This window comes from Eulemur rufifrons, chromosome 8 (assembly GCF_041146395.1).
Source record: "Eulemur rufifrons isolate Redbay chromosome 8, OSU_ERuf_1, whole genome shotgun sequence".
Lineage (NCBI taxonomy): Eukaryota > Metazoa > Chordata > Mammalia > Primates > Lemuridae > Eulemur > Eulemur rufifrons.
Genome location: NC_090990.1, coordinates 110,686,220 through 110,710,991, shown reverse-complemented (window position 1 = coordinate 110,710,991; position 24,772 = coordinate 110,686,220). Strand labels below are relative to the sequence as shown.

The 24,772-nt window shown below is 45.6% G+C and overlaps 1 protein-coding gene across 3 annotated transcripts in view; it reads right to left on the bottom strand.

Moving 5' to 3' along the window:
• TSPAN2 (tetraspanin 2) overlaps positions 1-15,944 on the bottom strand; it is a 42,677-nt gene extending 26,733 nt beyond the window's left edge. For all 3 annotated transcript variants that reach the window (XM_069478932.1, XM_069478934.1, XM_069478933.1), the window contains exons 1-2: positions 15,804-15,944; positions 26-128 (exon numbers count right to left, since the gene is read on the bottom strand). In XM_069478932.1, coding sequence (XP_069335033.1) covers positions 26-128; positions 15,804-15,872 — 172 coding nt within the window. In that variant the 5' untranslated portion in view covers positions 15,873-15,944. The remainder of the gene's footprint in view (positions 1-25; positions 129-15,803) is intronic.
• Positions 15,945-24,772: the final 8,828 nt, after the last annotated feature.

Here is a 24,772-nt window from a genome sequence, read left to right as displayed (position 1 = left end):
AGCTAGGAAAGCTGAAGTCACTCACCCACATAGAAATACTCTGGGGACTTGTCCTCTGATGATAAATCCTTTATGGTGCCTCCGAACCGAAACCATAGTCCAAAAGCAATGACTGCCGAGCCAGCCAGCTGGAAGGCAAACAACACCATGTTTAGACGGAAGGGCAGGGTGTGTGCACAGGCCCAGGAGCAGGCTGGAGGCACAGAATGCTGAGGCTGGATGGGGCCACGTCTTTAGAAATTGCCTAGTCCACCCTTCAAGTTTGATAGGGGAGGAAGTGGAGGCTCAGAGAGGAGGGAGGATGTGTTCGAAACCCCTCAGGCCTCTGACATCACGCTAGAACTAGGCTTTCCTGATCCGGACCGGAGCGCAGCTTTCTCTACGCTGCCAGGCTGCCGTGTGGTTATGGGCACACAGAGCACAGCCTGGAGGCATCTCCAAACAATGCTCCCACATGCTCCCCCTGGAAGGCACCTGCCGTATTGTCCCTTGCTGGGCACACTGGACCTCCTCACCAACTCCACAGGGAGAGGTGCCTGTATCTTGCGCGCCAGGTCACCAAGAGCAAGATGAACTCCAAGACCCGGGGGAAACCCACTCTTCTAAATTGGAAGAAAATACACCACCCTCAGCACCCACTCACACCTCATGAGTGCACAGTCCTCAATTAGAAAGCTGTTTTGGAGGCGTCTATAACCCGCTCTGTGCCCTGTTCTATACGGTCACTGCCCTGCCTGGGGATGGTTTTGCAGGCAGGGAGGGAGCCTGGTCTTATTTTTTTTTTTTCTCTTCTTTTTTGGTTGCTATTTTGAGTTTCCATGGAAAGTGAGAAAGGAAAAAATAATTTTCTGAAAAAGCGTGGTCTGTGTGCTGTGTGGCTCATGGAGAGGCTGAGTGGCTGGCGCGGGCAGTGGCTGGGCAGGCTGGCGGCTGGTAGAGTCATCACTCGCTTCCTCTCCTCCACTCTGAAGGCTTTTGTGAGGCTCAGCGTGGAAGCTGGAAGCCCTCTCTGCCATGCAGGACTGTCACAACTGCAAGCCAGCAGGCTGTAGCCACGGTGTTCTCTCCACAAACACCACTCTCGAATTTCACTGTATCAATCAACCAGCAGACATGTACTGGGCACCTTCTGGGCTCAAGGCACGACGGGAAGGTAAGCAGGGAGGTAAAAATAGCCTCCTGATTCCGCCAGCCCATCCCGCTGCTGTTGGGCTGCCCCAGCCTATCCCCAGGTGAACAATGCAGAGGCTGCCCCTGCCCGAACGGAGCAGAGCATATACAGATGCTGGCCACAGGGTGACAGAGCACGAAAATCAGAGGAATAGAGGTCTAATAAGGAAATACCACAGCAAAGTCAGGGCTGGATCAGAGGCTTCCTTGTACAGCATCCTTCTCTCTTTCTGGCAGCTTATCAAGGACCTGGCATCACCCTTTAGGGCTACTGGCTGGACGGATCCGAGGACACAATCCCTCTTCACCTTCTGTCTCCCAAGGCCAATTCCCTTTGTGGCCAGCTCCTTCAGAAAAGCGGCGTGACTCGTGAGGAGTCAGAGGGGCAGAGTTCTACCAGCTGGACTCTCCCATGTGGAATAACTAAAAGTTTCCAGTACTCAGAGGAAAGTACTAATTGGATAATGCGAGGGATAGCTAAGGGAACTGGGCTCAACCAGCTTTTGAAAGACTTCTACATTTTTACAAAGGGCACCATGGCAGGGAAACCTATTGAAAGAAGTCTTGCTAAACCATTAGCAGTATTTATTGCTGAATGGTGGGATTACAGACAACTCTTTTTCTTCTCACTATATTGTCTAAATTCTCTGCATTACGCATGTATTTCTCTTGTAGCTTTAAAAACGTTGTTTTTTAAAAAGCGTTACATGGCAGTTTTTTTGTTCAATTCAGAAAAAGTGGGGAGGGCCTTCCTGGGCCATGCTTTAAGTCGGGAGGAAACCAACTCTGAGGTCCTCACTGCTCCTGTGCAGGAAAGAGGGTGATGCCCTTGGTCAGGCTCCATCCCCAGGAGCACTCAGAGGCTGCCTGGGACAAGGCTGCCCAGCAAAGCCTCACAGGCAACCCTGCACACCCTCGTTTCTGCGGCGACTTGATGGAAAAACAGAATTTCCAAACACAAAGCGAAATCTATTGACAGAGGCCTCAGGCCAAAGCCAGCGGCCTCGGAGCAGACTGTGGAGGAGGTGACTGGTCCCAGGGACACCCTACCACGAGGCCACATTTTTGGAATCTCTGTACACAAACTCTAATTTACAGCTGTCTGGGATCATCCTCCCAGACAGAATACATTTGTCCAGTTCTGGCACAGATGTGTTTGATGCATAATGGAAAATTAAAAGAGAGGTTGCAATTTAAAGCCATCGGGCAATTGGAAAAAATCTGCGCTTGCTTCTCCACGCCCCCTAACCCCAAACCACACGGGTTTCCTCCTGGGTCAAGGAAACTGTGACTTAGCTGAATGTCATCACTGTGTGGAAGGGAATCCTCCCAGCGTGCTGCTCCCAGCTCTGTTGGGGCACTGTGGGTGAGGGCCTGGCCGGCGCTGAGGTTGGTTGTGACAGGACTCAGAGTGATCCCTGCTTTGGAAAGTGGCATCGGCAGAGACCACGTAGCCCTCCAGTCCTTTTAAACTCACCACTCCTGCAAGGCTCATGGAATGCTGTGTTCACGGGACTTGGGTTGCTCTACCGCACACTAGAAATTGCTTGAAAAAAGTTCACACCGATTCCAATCCAGGCAGGAACAAAGTGAGTCACTAAGTCCTCATCACTCTCTGCTTACCTAGAGCTGGAAGAGATGGTCTCCCCCATGACCTGAGGGAAGCCTGCAAGCCCCTCTGCTCCTAAACTTTAACCCTGTGAGGCCTAACTTCTCCATGTCCCCATTCTCTCTTCTCCTTGCAATCTCAGCCAGTCTTCTGCATTGAGACTCAGCATTGCACCTCAGCCAATGTTAACACAAATAAGGAATGAGAAGCGACTCCTTTTTCTTCCTTTCCTTCTCCTGCCCCCACCCTCATCTCCTTTCCCTTCCTCCCTGTCTTTCTTCCTTGCATGTTTATTAAGAATCAACTAGGGTCCAGGTCAGGTGCTGTGCTCCACATCAGGGAAACAGTGACGAAGATGACACAGCTCACACTTGACGTGGAAGACAATCACGAGAGTAAATAAATGTAATATGATGCTGGAAGTGTGAAGAGGAACAGCGTGCACACTGCCAAGGGACTGGAGCAAAGTACGACTACTGGCGTGCAGCAGACATCATTACATTTTGATTCGCAGCTCGATGAATGAGTTAGAAGTCACTGAGCAGAACTCCAGGCAGCAGCATGGCTAAGGCCTTCCTCTCCTTACCTCAGTGCTGTGATGGGGAAACAGACAAGTCTCGGAGGTCAGAGTCTGGGGCCTGAGAGGGGAGTTGGGGCAGACTCACGGCTTCTATCTCACTTGCTACCACCTTGGAAAGTCCATCACGGGGCCTTGAGGGGAGGGGAGGTGGGAGCCCTCACTTAGAGAGGAACAATCAGGAGCAAGAGATAAAGGTCTGAGTGGCTGAGGACCAGAGAGAGGACACTAGGGAGTGGATGTGGAGGGCCATGAGAACCATACACAATCACTGTACCCACTAGAGAAACTTGCTGGCAGCTGCCCTGCTTCCAGAACCAGTCCCAAGCCCCATGCCTTTGGAAAAATTACAACCAGCAATATTGTTGTTTTTCCAGAAATGGACTTTTTCATACAAAAGCACGAGTTAGGCTTTGGTGTTAGTCATTTAAGAAACATTTATTGAGCATCTACTGTGAGCCAGGAGCCAAGGATCCAGAGATGAGGAAGATCTGGTCCTTCTCCTGAGGATCTCAGGGGCTCAGGGAGAATGTAATCTCCACTCAGTGGCCCAGGAGGAAACCCAACCCTGTAGGCAGGAATTCCATCACAGAACCAGCCCACTAGAATCCACACGAGAAGATGCGGAAAGCACCATTCCTTGTGCCATATTCCTTTTCTGCGGACTGGCTGTGCGCAAGGTGCTCAGAGAATGTGATGATGGAATTGTGAGGGCAAGAGAATGTCCACTATTTAGTAAGAGAAGAGAATAAAAATAGAAAAAAAAAAAAGAAAAGAAAAGAAGAATGCTGGGAAAGGAACAGACAGTAATAAGTCCGTGTCATTAAACAGGATGGCCAGATACAGTTATAGTATGGATTTGTATGGCAAGTTATTTCAGGAGCTAACCATATTCCAGAGAGTTTGCAGGACACAAAATTGCAAATTGTAAGCATGTGTCTTTAGAGAAAACAGTTCATATTCTAAAGCTAAAGAAACAAAAGAGAAGACTGAGACCTGATTAGAAAGCATTTAAAGCAAAGTGGATGGACCAAAGTTTCCTTCAATGGCTATCTGCCAAAAACAAGTCATTTAGCATGAGGCAGAACCATTAACGGATTTTAATTTTATTTGACTGTATTTATTTCCACTTTCCTGGGATTGCTGATAAAATGTCTTATCTTGAGGACATAAGTTTTCATTTCAAAAAAGAAGTTTTCATGAATTCCAAACATGGTGCCTAGGAGGGCACAGTCTGGTTGGAGGTGGGTGGTGCTGAGATGCAAGAATGCAAGGATCATTCCTGAAGTCTGCCCCGCTGCCCTCCCTCTCCCGGATGCTAGCCAGCTGGATCACAAAGAGCAAATACATGCTATCTGCTCTCTGGTGACCAGATCTAGCAGAAAGTCCCCCCTTTTTATTGGGTAAAAAAGCATCACTTAGGGAAGTTCTAGACAGCATGTCTTATACCTAAGTAGGAGCCACAACTAATGGTGCTCAGATGCTCCAGCCACAGTTCCAGGCCCTTCTCCCACCTGCAGGCCTCTGCTCTTGCTGTTTCCTTGCCTTAGAATGCTCTCCTCCCCGCCCCTCACCCCAGCTGACACAGCTCTCTGCTCTGTTGTCCTTCCTTACGGAAGCCTACCCTGGCCTAGATGTGCACCTTCCTTTATATCTCATATAACTTTTTCTACTTAAATGTTTCTGTAATTAAAAATTAAGGCCTAAGTTGTGTGAGGACAGGGACAGGGTCTATGTTGCTGGTATCCCAAACACCTTCCTCTCTGCCTTGCAGAAAGGGCTCCCTGCAGACATTTGTTAAATGAATGAATGAAGGGCCTTCACAAGGGTACCATTGAGGCTGTGTTAGGGACTGAATTATATCCGCCCAAATTCACGTTAAAGACCTACTCCTCAATGTGATGGTTTTTGGAGATGGGGCCTTTGGGAGGTCATTAGGTTTAGATGAGGTCATGAGACTAGTGACCTTGTAAGAAAAGACACCAGAGAGTTTGTGCTCTCTGCACCATGTGAGAATAGGGCAAGAAGGCAGCTGTCTGCAAGCCAGGGAGAGAGCCCTCACCAGACCCCAACCATGCTGGCACTCTGATCTCTGACTTCTAGCTTCCAGAACTGTGAGAAATAAATCCCTGTTGTTTAAGCTACCCAGTCTATGGTATTAATGTCAATTAAAAAAATGTCAGCTCGAGCTAAGACAGGCTGACAGGAGCAATTGCGAACAACCTCCCTCACAAGTCTCCAAGGCGATACTTTGCAAAGTACTATTTTGAAATTCATCTGCACCTGGGAAACACCGTAGATACCTTGGAAGGCACTGTATGAACACACTGTTGAATAGTCCTAGCAAGATACTTGCACACAGAAAAAGAAAACAAAACTAGAGCATATAGTGTGAGTTCTGTGTTTTCTTATGCCTGTGGGGATGTGTGCCATGCACCATACATGGACACAAAGAATAAATCTATACATGTTTTCTCCTGGCAGGGGGATATGAACACTTAATATGATCAAAGCAACACACACACACACACACACACACACACTGCATTTGAATGAAAGAATGAACAGTATCAATTTTGTATTTTTGTTTCTCCAGGGTGAATACCACATGTACACACAATCCAGCTCATTTGTAACTCTCTTCTTTGGGATGAAGTCACACAAAACTGGAAATGATGCTTCAACCCTAGAATTTTCATTAAATGCTTTTAAGCGAATAGTTGCTCTTGGTGGCAATTCTCTCCCCAGATGGAAGCATGTAATGAGCACTTATGATTCCTGATCTGATTATAAACCCCATTATGATACCATGAGGGCAATGGGGTCTCATCCTTTTAGCAGGCAAAAGTCAGAAGCACATTTGCTCTGGAAGATGATACTAATTTTCTCAAAGAGGAAAACCGTCTCCGAAGGTTTTCATCCTGTTATGCAGTGAAAGCAAGGCAAGGATTCAGATGGCACTTTCTCAAAATCAAGGATTTTTACCAGAAGAAACACAAGAGCTGAATGCCATATGACATTCATGCCAAATGGCCTCCGAGGGACTGTGCTGCCCTGGCCTCGACATCAGGACCAGGTGAGGGGAACTGGGAGGCCGGGCTGCATCAGTGTGTGATGATAAGGCTGTAGGGTTTGGAAATGCATGGTAGCTCCTTAAGATGCCAGTGTTTCTGATTTCCGTATTATTTTCCTGACACAATTTCATAAGAACAAGCTCATGCTAAGAAAGACTTCCTTCAGGTAAGAGTATATTTTGCAATCAATCAATGCTTAATTCTCTGCATTGATGGAAGGCTGTGCAACTCAAACCATAGTAGAATCGGGAATGTTCTATGCATCTCTGGAAAGAACACTGGGCTACATATTTGTGCCAGACACAACGTCTTCTGTTTGTTTAGGTTGTTATAAAGTTAACTTGCATGGACCAATTGACGTTGCTGGGAGGCAGTGTAGAGGGGCCGGGGGATGGAAGTTTACCTGGGATGAAAAGCTGGCTGTGAATGACAGAGCAGAGAATTTACAGGCAGACGGTGGAAAGTGCAGTGTGTTTATTCAGCGGTTACACATAGTACCCTTTCTCTTAAAAAATAAAAGGAAAATGAGGAGGAGGAGAGTAGGAAACAGCAAGAATTGGGAAAAAGATGATACCTCTATAGTTTTCTTTATATGGCAAATGAATATCACAGACTGCTAGCTAATGATTCCAGTGCACAAATGGCTCAACGAAGTGAAGACCAAATACACACAGAATGAAAATCCAATCCACCAAGTCACAGAAGTGAGGGGATAAGCTCTGGGAGGACAGAAATGGTCATTTCTTGGTTCTCTGGCTTCCTCCTCCCAGCATCCAGCTGGCTCTTATCCTACCTAGGCTCACCCTCCGCACACATAATCACGTATCTTGGGCACCACAATGACTACTGTGACATCTCATCTATACAGAGCTTTACACAAGTCAAGATGAGACATTAAACAATATTTATTTTACAGCCTAATAGTCTTCAAGGTGTTTGAGAGAACTACTTGGGAGCAGATAAACAGGATTCTTAAATACTGGTCAATAGTAATGATCTTCTCCCAGTTTTAGTTGTTAGGGAGTGACAATGGCAGGGGAAAAAAAATGTTTCAAGTAGAATTCAGGCTAGATCGGAAGAAGCCAAAAACACTCTGTTCAGTAAGAAGTTAGCTTGGCTGGAATCCAGCAGAAATCATGAAAATCTGGCTTGGTGCTCTATAGAGATTTTTTTTAATAGCAATTTTACCAGAACCTGTTTGAGGTCAGGAAAGTGTGGCACTTGCCCATTCACAGAGGACTAGACAGATTCGGATGTGTGCAGGGGACCACGTCAGCTTCCTGGAAGAGTGACAGCAGCTTCCAATGCACCCCTGGCCCTGCCCACCCCTATTGGGGGATTCTGCCATCCCTGCCCAATTCCCTCGGCCCCAGTTTATAAGTTGACTCCTTCCCAGTCACCATTACGATGGGGAGGACAGAGCGTGGTACACATACTGGAACATTTGCCAACTGCCCTCCCAGAAATTTTACCTTTTCTGTGTGTGCAGAGTGAATGACGATGCTCTTAGACAGGATAATAACAAGCATGTCCACACGTACAGTGCTGCGGTGTAGAGTTGTGGTGGGCACAAATGTGGGTCCTAGGCATCTGGGTTTGAATCAGGCTCTGCCACTTACTAGTCCTGTGGTCTTAGGAGAGCCACTTAGCCCCTCTAACCCCAGCTTCCTCGTCTGCAAAGGTGAGGTAATAATAGTGCCTCCTTAAGAGATGAAATGAGTCCATGTTACGCACTCAGAACATTGAGTGCTCAGCACTTTGCATTATGATGTTGGTAAACTCGCTAACGCTCCCTTCAAACTGAAAGCTTAGTCTTTAAGTTAGGAAACACCACTCCTATGGTTCCAGTGACTTAGTCCTTTGCCACCTTCCTCTACTCACTCTTATTTCAACTCTCTGCTTCCTCCTTTCCATGACAGTGAAACTCTCTTGAGTTTTCTAAACCTTCTATACTAGAAAGCCAGTAGCCTCTTACAGAAACTATGTCCTCCTCTCTTTAGTGTTTTTAAGACCCAATAAGAGAACAATATGAAGAGATGTATTTATGAAAGAATAATTATATTTAGGCTAGAGCTGTCCAACAGAATTTTCTCCAGTGATGTACATGTTCTCTGTCTGTGCTGCCCAATACTGTATCCACTAGCCACTTACGGCCATGGAACACCTGAAATGTGGCTAGTGTGACTGACAAACTGAATGTTACATTTCATTTAACTTTAATTAATCTAAAGAGCCACATGTGATCAGTAGCATGGCCACTGTATCGGACAGCGCAGGTCTAGAATTCACAAGCTGGTCATGGCTTCAACCTTCTCCCCCCATTAGTCTGTAGACTTGGAGTGGTTCAGAGCCTACAGAGACTCTGGGGACACGCACGCAGGCCTGGCTCTGGCGCTGGCTAGCTCCGAGACCCGGGCAGGGCCCTTCAACTCTTTGTACCTCTGTCTCCTCGTATGTGAACTGGAGCGATATTAGCTGCTATCTCACAGGGTTGCTGTGAAGATCAAAGGAGTTAATAATCACAGGTGCTTAGGAAAGCAGCTGGCACACAGCTTACATTTATACAGCACTCACTATGTTCTGCAAGTTTTTGTTGCTGAAATTAATTTGCTAAACTGTCTCTGGATACATACCCTTTCTCAATTCATGCCTACTTTTCCTCTGTTGGGAAGTGATCAGCAGTGTTCTCAGTCTCTCTGCCTCTCTCTTCCCTGTGCCTGAGTATCTCGGGCATCTCTTTGCCCCTGCATTTCTGGAATGCATCAAGACTAAACCCAACACTGGATACACTCTCCCTGATCACAGACTCCACGTTTTCCAAGTCAGTAGCATTTCTTATACCTTATGTTCCACAAGTCCCAATAAGTTAAAACAGTGAAAAGAACATGGGGTTTAAAATCAGACGACCTGGGACATACCACTTACCGTGCCTGACTTTCAGCTTCCACATCTGTAAAATGGGAACAATTACCTCTGTTTCATGGGATTGCTGCGATTCATTATCAGAGGGGATAATGCACGTGAAAGCATTTTGTGATCTAAAACCTCAGGTGAAAGTTAATCGGTGTTGTTATTTCTGTTTCCAAACAAATCTAAAGATGACGGAAAGGGCAGGCCAATGTAACCCAACGTAACTCATCCGTAAGATGTGCTCCCAGCCCAGCTGGTATTCCCATCTTACTGGCATTGTTCTTCCCTTAATTCCTTAGCAACCACGACGTGGCTTGTTTCAGTGATCAGCAGAACATTACTTGTCTCAGGAGAGCAGCCCTGTTGTGATATTAACTGTCACCATTAAGGTTGGGGGATGGAGGTTTCATTCTCTTTTGTCACACATGGATAGAGGCCCAAAGATGATGTTTTAGAATAACACAGTGAAATGCAATGGACCATAGACAAATGGCTTGCTGGTCTTTCTAGAAACCATCAAGCATTAGTGCAAAAAAAGAGACTTAGAACAAAAGGTAAAGTGGTAACTGTATTAAGAGAACTGCCAAGAGCCAGCCAAGTGAGACAACCAAGAGAAGGGGTACTCCCTGCCCCATTCAGAAACAAGTGCCACTGGCAGGTGTCTGACCCCTCAGGTCACACCTAAAATAGCAGTTGTCAAAGTGTGTTCCAGACCAGCAGCACCAACAGCACCAGCAGCACCCGGGGGCTTGTTGAAGTGCAGAACCACTGAGTCAGAATGTACAGTTGAACAAGATGCTCAGGTGATCTGTATGTACATTAAGGTGAAAGACATTGGTCACCAAAGGCTTTCCCACTGCCTCCCCTTGGCCCCCACAGTGGTGAGCAGGGCACAAACAACCCTGCTCTAAGGTGTCGAGGGATTGGAAGAAGGGGATGCCAGGAGGATACAGTCCCTGCCCTCAAGGAGCAAAGACTAGAGAGGGAGTAAACTGCAATCAAAGGTAAAATGGAGGCTAAAAAACAGCACAAGTGCATCAAGATCAAGGACTATATCTTAATCATCTTTGAATCTCCAGTACTTAGCTGGATGTCAGGCACATAGAAGGTCGTCGGCGCATGTTTGCTGAGTGAACTGATTGTAGAGGAAGGGATCTCGCCTTCTGACTCCATGCCCTTGATAAACCATAAGACTCGTGCCACTTTGCTTGGCTGATTGGACATAGGCCGTCTGCTTGCTTCCCCTTACCTTTAGGAACCTCCTGGATTCCAGATTTTACTTTCCCACTGTACTTCTAGTATTTAAATATGACTACTACTAATATGTTATTGAGTATTTACTATGTGCATATGCCATACTTATTACCTCACATATCTTAACTCATTTTTTTCTGCACAAAAATCATAGATTTATGTTGGTACTTTATTATGTTTTTTACAGATGAGAAAACTGAGGCTCAAAGAAGTTAAACAACTTGCTCAAGGTTCCCTAGGTAGTAAATGGTGGAGCCAGGAATAAACCCAGGCAGCGTGATGCCAGTATCCACCTCCCAGGCTTTGAATTCCTGGATTTGAAGTGCCACACTGCATAGATCTGTCCGAGGTCTACCAGACCACTGGAACTATAGCTCTGGCCTCCCTAGACTGGCCCCTATTGTAGACTCCCTGTCCCTCCCAGCAACACAAGGTCCCTCTCATCCACACTAAGGGAAGCTGACCACTGCTGCTCTCTTCCCACCTGGACAGAATCAGAAATGAAGACTATGCTACAGTGAGGCTGAGGAAATTCCTATCTGCCTTCTAGAGTGGTTTAGCTTTTGAGTGGACCCCAAACAATATTTTCTTTAGGTATTTTTTTCTAAATCAGTCTTTCTGACAGGTGATTTCTCTGAAGTTACTGCCTGCAATAAGTTTGAGAAAGAGGCAGAGGTGACCTCTATGAGCTTCATTTGAGTCAAACTTCTTTCACTCCCAAGCCTGAGAGACACTGTCTTTCCTTCAAGCACCTGTCAGGTATCAGCAAGTGAAAACGCAGAGCTGCAGGACTAATGGTGAGAAGGAAAGGAGAGCAACTTCGAGCTTGCCATATATGGCATCTGACTTGCAACAATGACCCAGCCTGCTTCCTGTCAGTTGGTAACACTGAGCGGCTAGTACAGCACAATGATAGGAAAACGCTGAGCATACAACAACAAACCAAGGAATAAACAGTGCCCAGGGTTTTCTTTAAACCAACATATGCGGCTTGGTGGGTTGGAGTGTTTTATTTATATTGCTATGCAACGGAGGAAAAAAATAAAGGTGATTTCAATGAAAGGCACAGGGATATGCCGTGCTATCTGATTGCAGCGTCTGAGTTTAGACTATGCTGGGAGGGGTTTCATGTCAGACATCAGCCGTGATAACAGAAATTAATTTAGTGAGGTTAATGGTGAGGCTTTACTTTTGTTTTTAAAAATTCAATGGTGAATAGGGTCAGCGGCCCTGGGCCAGGGAGTACTGTGCTGGCTCGGGCAGAATCTAGCTGAATGTTTATACAACCAGGAGCACAGCCTAGGGAAACTTAAACCGAGCTGCCAGAGGAGGCTGCAAAACGATTTGTCAAATGGCAGATCACAAAACATACCCCGCCCCACCTCCATGCCTGCCACTGGCAAGTTTCTGATAGGAAAGGAAGTGCTGTCACCCAGGGGACCTTATATCTCAGAGGGCAGGCACATGAACTTCTAAGGGTGTGTGTACATGTTACACGTTAAGTCATGGCTAAAGCCTGTCCTTCCAGGAAAGCTGTCCTCTGCTCCTTCCCCAAACTTCCCACAAAGCCCTCCAACCAGGAAAAAACAACTTCAGAAACTAGGGTGGAGCTTTTCTGGAATCAGGTTCCCTCAGTTGCAGTGAAGGTAGAGATCTAGATCATTAATCGCACACAACTGCTTTCCCCTAAATCACTGGGTACCTGTTTTGGTCTGCCCTTTTTGCTTTGGTTGTGCGGGTATAGACATGGGAAGGCAGCCGGTAACTGCTGCTGTTCCGCACAGTGGCCCCCACAACCCCAGCATAGAACTGGGGGAGGGGGAGGTCCCCATATTTCCCTACTGTGCTCTATTTATGTAAGCAGAGAAAAAACAGCTCGGTAATGAGCAGGCAGAGATAGGCTCAGTCCTTCAGATAAAGATGATTATTGGTTATCTGTGCAAATCAAGAAGGCCACTCACACCAAGTTCTCTAACCTGAAGATTCACTAATTCATTCTACAGATACTTGTTGAGTGCCTCTTATGTGCCGGGCACTATGCTAGGTGCTGGGGATACAGCTGTGAACAAAACAAAATAAAATTCCTGCTCTCAGAGTGTTTTAAGTTGTAGTGGGGAAAATTCACCAATACAAATTGAAAGGATAAGGTGTAGTTCTCCTCAAATGGAGAGAAGCAGCCAGTCACTTGGCAAACATAGATACTGTTCCCCAACATTAAGGGCATCAGAAAGACAGCTCACACTTACTGAATGCTTACTATGTGCCAGGCGCTTAGTAATAATTAAAATTTTTTGAGCACTTACTGGGTACTAGACTTATAGAAAGTTGAGGTCATATACTTTACATATTTCCTTTTAACCCTCTCAACAACTTTATTACTCCAATTGTGCAGATGAGAAACAAGACTAGAAGTAAGAATAAGTTGCTCAAGCGCACCCTGCTTGTACAAGTCTCGCCTGCTCAGGATCTCTGCGCACAAGCCTGATGGCTTCCTCGGTCAGGTGGTGGCCCCCACACCCCCTTGCTCTGTTCCTGTTGGTGGATGGTGCGTCACCTTTGCTCGCCTCCATCCTCCCAGTCCTTCAAGGTTCAGCTTAAATATCTCCTGGTTAAGGAGAGCTTTTCTGTTTCCTCACTATTGCTGTGATCCTTTCTGTAAACCCCTGAATTAGATCATGTATCTAAAAGGTCATATCTAACCTCAGTGGCTGACACATGGAGGCACTCAAACATTGCCTTGTTCCCACTTCCCTTCCTTGCTATGTTTATGGTCAACAGCGTGAAATTTGTCACTTGATACACTGGCTTATTTTTGTGTTGTTGTGCTATATGCTTTGGTCTCGTTTCCTCAACTAGATTAGCAGTTTAGGGGACAGTGTTTGTATCTGTAAATTATTATTTATTTAATAATTGTTTAATAGAATAGTTTTCAAACTTGAGATCAGAATTACCTGATTGCTGGGTCCCTCCCCTCATTCAACAGCTTTGGGACAGGATGTGAATGTGCATTTCTGACAAATTCCCAGGAGAAGTTGATGCTGCTGGTCCAGGAACCACACTTTTGAGAACGACTGATTAACTGAATGCAGCCCGGCACTTAAGAGCAGATAGGCTGAGTTTGAGTCCTATCTCTGCCACTCACTAGCTGTGTGATCTTGAGCAAGTAAACCTATTTGAGCCTCTGTTTCCTCATCTATAAAAATGGGGATAATAATAGTATGCACATCAGAATTGTTGTGAGGATTAAGTGTAATCATGAATGTAAAGTGCTTAGCACTGTCCCTCACACACTGAACACATTCGGTAAATGCTTCTCATTATCCCCGGGGAGGCTGGCACAACATCAGGTGCTAAATAGGCAATGCACTCAGACTAAGAATTCCTTCTAAGGCTTAAAACTTCTTTTGAATTTGTAAGCAGTGAGAGTGAAAGGTGTCACTTTAGCATGACATCTATAATTAGCAGCTTTTGAAATTAAGCCAGACTACTAAAAAACATAAAGGGTCTTCAGAAATGCCTTTCCCTATGGTACGCTGCATGTAAATGACCAGGTGTACAAAAGCCATGTGTATCTTTAAGATTCTGGGGATGTTGGCCGGGCGCGGTGGCTCACGCCTGTAATCCTAGCACTCTGGGAGGCCGAGGCGGGTGGATTGCTCAAGGTCAGGAGTTCGAGACCAGCCTGAGCGAGACCCCGTCTCTACTAAAAATAGAAAGACATTATATGGACACCTAAAAATCTATATAGAAAAAAAATTAGCCGAGCATAGTGGCGCATGCCTGTAGTCCCAGCTACTCGGGAGGCTGAGGCAGTAGGATCGCTTAAGCCCAGGAGTTTGAGGTTGCTGTGAGCTAAGCTGACGCCACGGCACTCACTCTAGCCTGGGCAACAAAGTGAGACTCTGTCTCAACAAAAAAAAAAAAAAAAAAAAAGATTCTGGGGATGTCCACGAGGTACCTCCTTCACACCTTCCACTGCGGAAGGATGCTGAAGATGGCCCTTGGCCTCTGAAGAGCCTGGAGTTGCTGGAGTCACCCGGGCGTCTGGGCTAATGGGTTGGCAGACACGGAGACCATCATTCAATAATTAAGTAGTTGCAGTCATGGGAAGACAACTTGCCCAGAGCAGAGAGGACAGCTACCTCCTCCAGCCCAGTGGTTTCAAATCACTCAGGCCCCTGCTGCTCCCTCCCCCTCTAAGCACCTCTTCACCCCAAGCCAGCTCTGTATTTTCCCTCAGGGTCTATCTGAGCACTTACACTGGCTGACATTCTCTTAAGAAAGCCCAAGAGGTACAGTGCAGAAAAGACAATTTTCAGACCTTGTCTCACAATCCTCCAGGGTCTGGGACAGGGTATCCAGGGATCCAGTGACGGTCTGGCCCTAATCATGTCTCATTAACACAGGAGACTAGGGTCAAGGCCCTATCTCTCAGGGAGGCATTAATCCCGGGAATGCTGTCAGTTCCATAAACCCCTGCAAAGTTGAATGAGATCATCTCCGGGAGCATTAGTAGTTAGCAGAGGCTGCAGGCTGGCGGTTGCGAGGACACGCTGCTGCCCCTTGGAAGCCCCTCCGCTCCCCACCCCTTTCACAGAAGAGCACCTTCCACCTCCTCTCATGCAGCGGTACCTTCCCTAATGCCCAGAAAAAGGACGCTCCCTCCCTTCAATTTTCACTCCTACCCCTAATTTCCTATACAGAACCATCGTAGCCGGGTGGCATGTCCACACACCTCGCGTGGGGCACCACCCCAGGCAGCCCCAAGGGCAGGGGTTTCTCTCCCAACGCCCCGGCCAGGCCTGGGCTCCAGCTGGAAGGCAGAGAGGAAGGGGGTGTGTGCACGGCGGGCTGGAAGGGAGCGGGGGCCGCCAGGGCCCCAAGCCCTCGGGGGTGGAGGGGGGGTGAGGAGAGGCCGTCCCCGCACCTGGCCTCACCAGCTGGGAGATAAAAACCAAGGCAGGGGGTTCCTTACAGCCGCACGGTGTCTCTCCCCTTCTCACCATTTCTCGTTGATCAATCTCTCTCTCCGCTCTCTCCCCTCCATCGCTCCCCTCCCTCTTTGTCTGTCGCCTTCTCGCCTCGCCTTTTGAACACCCTGTCCTCACCCGGAGCGCGGCTCGGGCGCCGCAGCGGTCAGCTCCCCGGGGACCCCGGCCCCGCGCCCGCCGCCCGGCCCCCTGCCCGGCCCTCCAGCTCCGGGTCTCACCCAGAAGAGCAGGTTGAAGCCGAGCAGCAGGTACTTGATGCACCGCAGGCCCCCGCGGAAGCGCCCCATGCTGCGGCCCTGGCGGCGGGCTCCCGAGTCCCCAGGCCCGCGCTCCGAGCGCCGGGAGCGGCGGGCGCCGGCGGGGAGGGGGCGGAGCGGGGACGACCGCGGGCGGGGCCTCGGGGGGCGGGGCGCGGGGGGCGGGGCGCAGGGGGCCGGGGCCTGCGAGGACCCCAAGCGGCGAGGCTGGCGCGGGGTGGGGGCGCCTCGAGGGTGGAGACCGAGCGGCCAGAAGCAGCGCGTCCGCTCTTCCTCGGACGCCAGGGCTACCTCCGTCCCTCCTGATGCGGGGACCACCTTCCTAACCTCCCGCGGGCGCACCGCTCCCGGCGCCTGTCCGAGCATCTGCGAGGAAGGAGCGTCCGCCCGGGACGCGGAGCCCAGTTAATCAGCGCCCTATGCAGAGACTCCTTTGGGGCCCGCGATGATGGTTGAGGGATAAGGACGCGGCCTCGGTGGCTGTGGAAACCTAGGAAGGCGACTTCAGGTGGAAGAGAGATGTAGGACCCGAGGCCTCCCTGAAGCTGGCAGGACCCGTCGCGGGGCACCCAGGCGAGCGGCCAGAGATGTGGTTCCCCGGCGCCAGGCCAGCACACAGGCCGCAGAGGCCGCTTCTAGGGGACCCCCCATGTGGCCCCTCCCGCGCTCCGGTGAGGATTCTTACCTTAATAGGCAAGAACCGGCAGAAGGCGCAGGAGGCGGCTGCCTGGGCCCTGACAGCTGCTCCCCACCCTGCTCAGCTGGCCCGTGCAAGAGTCGGACTCCGACTCCGCAGGTCCAGCTTGGAAGGAATCCAAATTCTCCTGGTCTTAACTGTGATGTGGAGATGGGAGAACAGGGGGAGGTTTTGTTTTGCTTTGTTTTTATTAAGTTCGGCTGCTGGCGGGAGAATTCAGGCTCCCACTCCCGTTGACTAAGTGTCTACAATATGTGGTGTCAGACAGTATGGGCGAGAGAGGAAAGCGTAAAATTCAGGGAGCTTGTGCTGTTGATTCAGCAAAACTTTAAGTGCCTATTATAAGCCCAGCGTAGTAGCAAGCCCTGGGGACTCAACAATGAGGAGACAGCCAGGCCCGGAATCGCATTCTCTGGTAGTGGAGACAGATCTGTAAAAGAAAGACGTGGGGAGGGTTGGGCGGGACCTGCGGCCTCAGGGCCACATGTGGCCCTCGGGATCCCCAAGTGTGGCCCCTCAGCCTAATCCAAATTTTACAGAACAAAATCCTTATGTTCTGTAAAATGTGGATTCAGTCAAAAGGCTGCAGTTAAGGATCCAGAAGGCCACATGTGGCCCCGAGGCGGCAGGTTCCCCACCCCTGGCTAGGTGCTGGGTGAGCGGGCCTAGCCTCACTGCATAGGCCAGGGAAGCCATTGCTAAGGAGAGTGGGCCTGATCTGGTCTGGAAGAAGGAGTCCGAGCCGAGAGGAAGAGCGGTCCAGGCAGACAACACGTGCAAAAGCACAGGGTGGGGAGAACAAAGCCTCTGGGGGAAGGATGAGAACCATAGTAAGCTCAAGTGAAGCAGGAGCCCTGCAAGGCAGAGGGGTAGGTGTGTCAGGAAGGCTGAAGGCCAAATCTCAGCTTTCAGTCCGATGAACAACGTGCAACACCATCCTCGGGCCTCAGTTCCCTCATCTGCAACATGGAGATAATAGTACCAACCTCATAGACTTTTGTTGTGAGCATTAATGAGTTAATATTTGTAAATTGCCTAAAACAGTGCCTGGCACAGAGTAAGTACTACATGATTGCCTTGAACTCTATCAGCCAACCATTCCGTTTCTACCATGTTGCCATCTTTGCCTACATCTGTGTCTTTGGACATTTGTTTGAGTAGTGAATTTTATTTATAAAAATGAATAGAAGGCAGAAAAATGAAAGTGCTGATTCTGATAATCAGCAGAAGTCTCAAATAGTGAAATAAAGACAAAGAGGAAAATCAGACATACAGAAAGAGGTGACTCTTTAGCGTCAGTCAAACACTTACAGTTCTATATCTGTCACCTCTGTTGTATTGTAAAGGAAAAGAACTAAAATAGTAGTGTCAGGGACACAGTAGCCATTCAATAAATCAACTGAATGAACAACAATGATATGACACTTTAAAGACATTGTTGAATTTTATGTCTCTAAGACAAAATATATTTAGAGATTATATATTCTATACTCTGGGAACCAAATCCTTATTATTATATAACATAGAAATCTATTGTGCTTTCATACTACAGTTTTAGCACACGTATTAGAGACAGATGACTACCTGCAACGTAGCAGTCTTTTAGATTTTGAGTATAAATTTGCCCAGCCCTCTTTTCACAAAGTTACATTTCTTAGAAGAAGCTGACCCTCTATAGGAATAGGCTAAGATAATCCTATTTCCCTTGTGATTAGTTCAGGAAACAAATTGACAGGCTTTCTGACGAAGGTGATGGGAGTGGTGTCTAGTGGGGAGCCAAATGATCTCTCTTCTTCCTCTCGAAGTTGTTGGGCCTGGAATGATATACTTGGAGTTGCTGTCCCCATCTTCATATCAGCCTGAAGACAGATCCAACGTTGAGAACAGCAAAGTGGAAAGTTGAAAAAACCTGAATCATTGATGACATTACCCCCTAAGTGAGTCAGCCATTTCTGAAGCCAATTGTAGTCGAGGTATTTATGTGTGTGTATGTATGCATGCATGTTTGTATGTATGGTGGCTGAAAGACGTCCTAACTGATACATTTCTAAGAGTACATTATTATATGCAAGTAAGGGATTATGTTAAATGACATAATAGGGAAGTTAGCCTTTAAACTAATTGTCACTGGCATTGCTCCCTTCTCTTTTTTTCCTGTCTTGAACTCAGACATGATGCCTGAAGCTCTAGAAACATTTTGTGACTATGAGGAAAGGCCAAAAAAATTGCAGACCTGCCAGCCAGGACATTGTGGAATCGCTGAACCAACACCAGCAGCCACCTACTTCCAGATTTCTTGTTATGTAAGAAATATAACCCTCTTTTTGTTTGATTTTGTGTTCTGTTACATGTAGCTGAAGATAGTCCTGATAGAGGGAAGACAATAAATTCATTTTTGGATCTGCTGAGTTTTAGATCTGGTGGGAAATCCAGATGGAGTGGACATATGATTGGATTCAGGAGAAAGGTTTGGGTTGTAAGATTCATCAGCAAATGGTGATAAATGGAAGCCAGTGGTCTTCAAACTCTTTCCCACATGTGTCCTAAAAGAATTATGAAAAAAAAATTTCTCCTTGTACCTTTCTCTGAATATTTTATTATGAATATTTTCAAACATCTAGAAAAGTTGAAATAGTTGTGCAGTGAACACCATATACTCATCATTTAGATTCTATTAACATAATAAACATTTTGCTTTGCTTACATTGCTTATCTGTACATTGATCCATTTGTCAATCTATCTCATTTTTATGCATTTTCAAATAAATTTTAGACATCAATATGTTTCACCTCTAAGCTCTTTAACATGAATGACATTAATTAGAGTTCAAATATTTGTTCATAGTTTTTCCTTTTTTTGATATGACATTTACTTCAATGAAATGTACACATTTTAAGTACACCATTTGATATTTTTGAAAAATATTTTTGCCTTTCTAACCCTAAACCCAATTAAGGAATAAGAATAGACCATTACTATCACCCCAGAAAGTTCTCTTGTAACCCTTTCTAATCAATCTATGCTCCCATCCCTTCTAGAGGCAAACATTGTTCTGATTATCTTTCACTATAATTTTGCCTGTTCTAGAACTTCACATAAATGGAATTGTACAGTATTGACCCTCATACATTTTTAAGTTAGCATATAAAATTATTTATTGCAAATTTGAATATTTTCAAAAGATGTCATTTCTGATATATCTTAAATATTGACTTTTAAGAGAAAATTGTCATGTCACTCATTCTAATGCAACCAAAAGAAACTAAATGCCGTGTGATCTGCTATCTCATCCATTTAAAAAAATATGCAAACAAGCTCCTCTTTACAGGGTGAAAATTTTAATCTTTTTTCTCCTTGAACTTATATTTCTATTCCACAAAATGTAATCCTAAAGTAATGCATTTTTATGCTTGAAAGATTTTTCTTGATTGTCCTTTTATACTTATCTGTACAAAAATTACTATATTTATTAAAAGAAATTAAAATTTCCCCCAAGACCATAAGCCTCTAAGTGTTAATTAATTTCTTCTAAATTGAGTTATTGTTAAAATTATTTTTAGTACACAATTGATTAAAATAAATATAATTTTAAATAAATAATTAAACATAAAGGCAAAATATTGCTGGAAATGCATCTTTTAATGAGATTGGTGGGATTAGTTTTTTTCTATTATTTCATGTATCCATGAATGAATATTACTTATTGCTACAACAATATAGAGCTCAGCATAAATTCCTTTAATATTTTTAATTGCTTTGATATTAATTCTGAAAAACTTTGTTTAGACAAATAAGTAAATGAGGATGGAAGAAGTTGTTATAGCAATGCCCATCAATTCTTTAAACTCCTTCTGAATTATATACCCCAATTCACACACTGGTCTATCATCAAAAACTATTTTTAGGCTGGGCATGATGGTTAATGCCTATAATCCCAGTGCTTTGGGAGGCTTAGAGGGGAGGACTGCTTGAGGCCAGGAGTTTGAGACCAGCCTGGGCAACACAGTGAGACAAACAAATTAAAAAAAAAAAATTAGTGGCTACTAGAAAGGCTGAGGCTGGAGGATTGCTTGAGCCCAGGAGGTCGAGGCTACAGTGAACTGTGATCACGCACTACAACCTAGGTGACAGAATGAGACCCTGTCTCAAAAAAAACCCAACTATTTTTAATCATCGATCAGTCAATCCACTGACAATTCCATTTGGACTTTCTTCAATTCTACTGAAAGCATAGAGTTGGAAACCTTCTCATTTATAAGAGCATTTATTACCCATATTGTAGTTATTCTCATTCTCAGCACCTACAGCAATTTTGCAAATTGGTGGCCCAGAGCTTTTTACACCCTAGGGAAATGTTCCATAATCAGATTCAGGGTGGGTGAGAGGTAGCTTGTGTAGGAAGACACCTTGATCACAGGCATATTCTCAGGCAGAGTGATTCTAGGGAGGATCCGGAAAGTGATTCTCTTAAAACTGTTCATGTTGGAGTACCCTCTGGGAAGATTTCTTACGTCCCCAGGCCATGCATGCCTCGGAGATATATGGCTATTTTCAGCCATGAGAATAGATGGTATGCCCAGGGAGAATGCGAAAAGTGTCAAGAACAGCAACTTTAGAACAGCAGCATTTTAAGTAGTGGGCAGAGGAGATGTAACACTCAAAGCAGACCAGGAAGAAATGACCAGACACATAAGAGAAAAATCAGAAAACAGTAGTGTCACAGAGACCGAGTGAGGAAAGAGTTTCTTGGCAGAGGGAGCGGCCACAGTGCAAGTGCCTCCGCAACAACAGGTGAGAGAACAGTTCATTGGATTTGGTGACCTGGTACCTAAGGACACTGACAACCTGGGTAAGAGCCACTTCAGAAGGAGGGGTATGGGGTGGGGAAGCTGGACTGCAGTTTAGGGCAGAATGGACCGTGGGGGAGTCACAACATTTGCTCTTTCAAGAAGCTTTTGGGAGACCACCTGGGAATACCGGGTGCTGTAGGCTTTTAAAAATACAAAAATAATAAAAAATAAAATAAATAAATAAAGAGGCTTAGTTAGCCATAAGCGGTGCAGCAAGATGAATGAAAGCAAGTTTTCTTTTCTTTTTTCTTTTTTTCCTTCATGGTAAAGATTTAGATGTGTTCATAGTGCTCGGGAAGGTGCCTCGGGAGAGAGAGGTGGAAAGAAAGGAAATACAAGAGCAGCGTCTCTGAAGAAATAGAGACTAAGACACCGATGGGGGGCTGCATTTGGAAACAGGAGGAAATAGGCAAGGATGGAGTTGTAGAAACATTTTGTATTCTGTAGCTCATAATCCCACTATCTGAACTCTCTGTGATCTGATTTTGCTGCCCGTGGAATTTTCTATCTATTGATCTTAGTGTCTTGTTCCTTGTGTATTGTATGCTTTTTTTTTTTTTTTTACTATAAGCTGCTTATTTTCCTTGGAAAATGATGGGAATTCTTTGGGTCCTCAGTTGAGGTTTTGTTCCTCCAGAGAGTATTTCCTCTGCCTTCTGCACATCATCTCAAAGCACTACCACACACTATTAATGCAGACAGCAAAGCCATGTGAAGGTTGGCTTGTGGTCACAAGTTCTCAGAGGAGCTTTCCCCACCTCCACACCAAGATCAAAACAAATACATTTCATTGTCCTCTTTTGCAAGGTGAATTTATTTCTTGTCTACTCTTCCCTTGAGGTTGTAGCCCCAGGGAGGGGGCAACAGGTTTGCACGGGGTTTCCTAATGGACTCTCTGTTAGTGGCATTTTAGGCTTTACTTCATGAACCCCAAGTCATTGCAGCTATTGAGACAGAAACTCAGGGCAAAACGTGGCTTTGGTGCCTGCTTACTTCCTGGGGTTCGTGCTTTCACTTCATTTTGGCGTTTGTAGATTCTTTTCCTTTTGTGCTAGCTCAGCAATGTGATTATATTTTTAAGTGCTTATATGTTTTATCCCGTGTCTTAGTTTCAGTCGAGAAGGTAGTTCAGGATATCAAGTCTGCCCTATTGCTAGAAAAGAAGCTAGTGTGCCTGCTGCCTGTCATCACTTTGGTTTTGATAAGCATAAGCAACACATGAACAGTTTTTCACTCCTGGGTTTACAGCAAATTATCCTGTTGCTATGCAGTTGTTGTTGGAAAATAGTCTGTGGGCTCAGGGTTTCTAAACCAACCATTTCTTGGATGCCCAGAGAAGGAAGGAGAGCGAGGGCCTTGGTTTGCTGATTACAAGCCATCGCCATGGTCACAGGTTGCTCCTTTTACAGTGTTTTCCCAGCAGCATTCAGGCAGCAATAGCTTTCCTTTCACCATTTTTCAGCTTCTGGTATTTGCTGGTGGGAGGGAAGAGTGTATACCTGCTTGCGGAGACGTGTGTGAAGCCTAAGGGATTGTGAAACGGGAGAGGAGAGGAAACTCAAAGGATAACTGTTTCTGTAGGACCCTTTGAGAACAACTAGCCCATTTTTATTTTCACTTTTACAGGCGGTTGGGGGAAGGAGAGGAACATAAGTCATTCAAGTCTGAGTTCTAAGTCTGAATATTTATTGTACCTCATAGCTGATCCTCATTTGAATCATCTGAATTAGGAAAGATGTAAAAAATTACAGAATGATAATCTGGCATAATTTTAATATGACTTTTCTTGCTGTCTTTAAGTTTCAACAGAGGCCCCAAAGTCTGAGAGAAAAATTATAGGTACTTAAGTACCTTTACATTCTAAACCAAGGTGCAGGATTGTTTATATTAGTCAGTCATCATCTATTTATATAGGAGGTGTATTATAAGGAATTGGAGCACATGATTATGGAGCCTGGCAAGTTCCAAGGTCTGTCTGCAGTCAGCAAGCTCAGATCCAGGAGGGCCAATGGTATAGTTCCAGTCTGAAAGCTGGCAAGCTAGAGACCCAAGAAGAGCTGATGTTTCAGTTCAAGTCTGACAGCAGGAAAAGATCAATGTCCCAACTTAAGATAGTCAGGCAGAGGAATTCCTTCTTACTTGTAGGAGGGTCAGTCTTTTCGTTCTGTCCAGGCCTTCAACTGATTGGATGAGGGCCACCCAATTAAGAATGGCAATGTGTTTTATTCAATCTACCAATTTAAATGTTAATCTCATCCAAAAACACCCTCACAAACATACTCGGAATAATGTTTGATCACATATCTGGGCACCCCATGGCTCAGTCAAGTTGACGTATAAAATTAACCATCTCAGGAAGCAAAAGAAATACAGAACAGGTAGGATAAATTAAAAGCACACAGCAAGATGGTAAATATAGCATCCTAGACATATCAGTAACTTTATTAAACATTAACAGAGCAAAAGTTCCAGTTTAAAAAAAAGCTCCAGTTTAGATCAGATTAAAACATAAATAAAGACAAAAACAAATTCAAATATTTGCTATTTAGAGACACATCTAAAACATAGGGCCCAGAAAAGTTCAAAGCAAAAGAATGGAAGTGCACATACTAATCACATAAATAACTGAATAAATAAATGCTGATATAACTATATTAATATCAGAAGAAAAATATATATCACTGTGGTTGATTTAAAATGGCCATACATTTCTTAAAACTCCTCCCAACAAGTAGTTGAGTATATTTCCCCACCCTGTGAATTTGGATTGGCACTGTTGCTTATTTTGACCAATAGAATGCAGCAAAAATGACATTGTGTGACTTCTCAGTCTAGGCCCAAGAGGCCTGCAGTTTTGTTCTTGCCCAGTTGGAATGCTGCTGTCATGTGAACAAGTTCGAGCTAGCTGGCTTGAAAGGCCACATGAAGCATTAAGACTCCCCAGCCATCTGCCAGATTATGTGAGCAAGGCTATCTATAACCAGCCATCCTCTAGCCAACTCGTTAATTGCAAATGGATAAGTGAGCCCAGCTGATGAGTTCTCAAAAGAATTGTGAGTAAATACAAATGGTTATTGTTTTAAGCTGCTAAGTTTTGGGGGTGGTTTGGTATGCAGCAATGGATAATAATAGATATAGCAATGTATTCTAAAAGTGCAGAATACACATCCTTTTCAAACACACGACCGGGCGCGGTGGCTCACGCCTGTAATCCTAGCGCTCTGGGAGGCCTAGGCGGGCGGATTGTTTGAGCTCAGGAGTTTGAGACCAGCCTGAGCAAGAGCGAGACCCTGTCTCTACTAAAAATAGAAAGAAATTATGTGGACAGCTAAAAATATATATAGAAAAATTAGCCGGGCATGGTGGCGCATGCCTGTAGTCC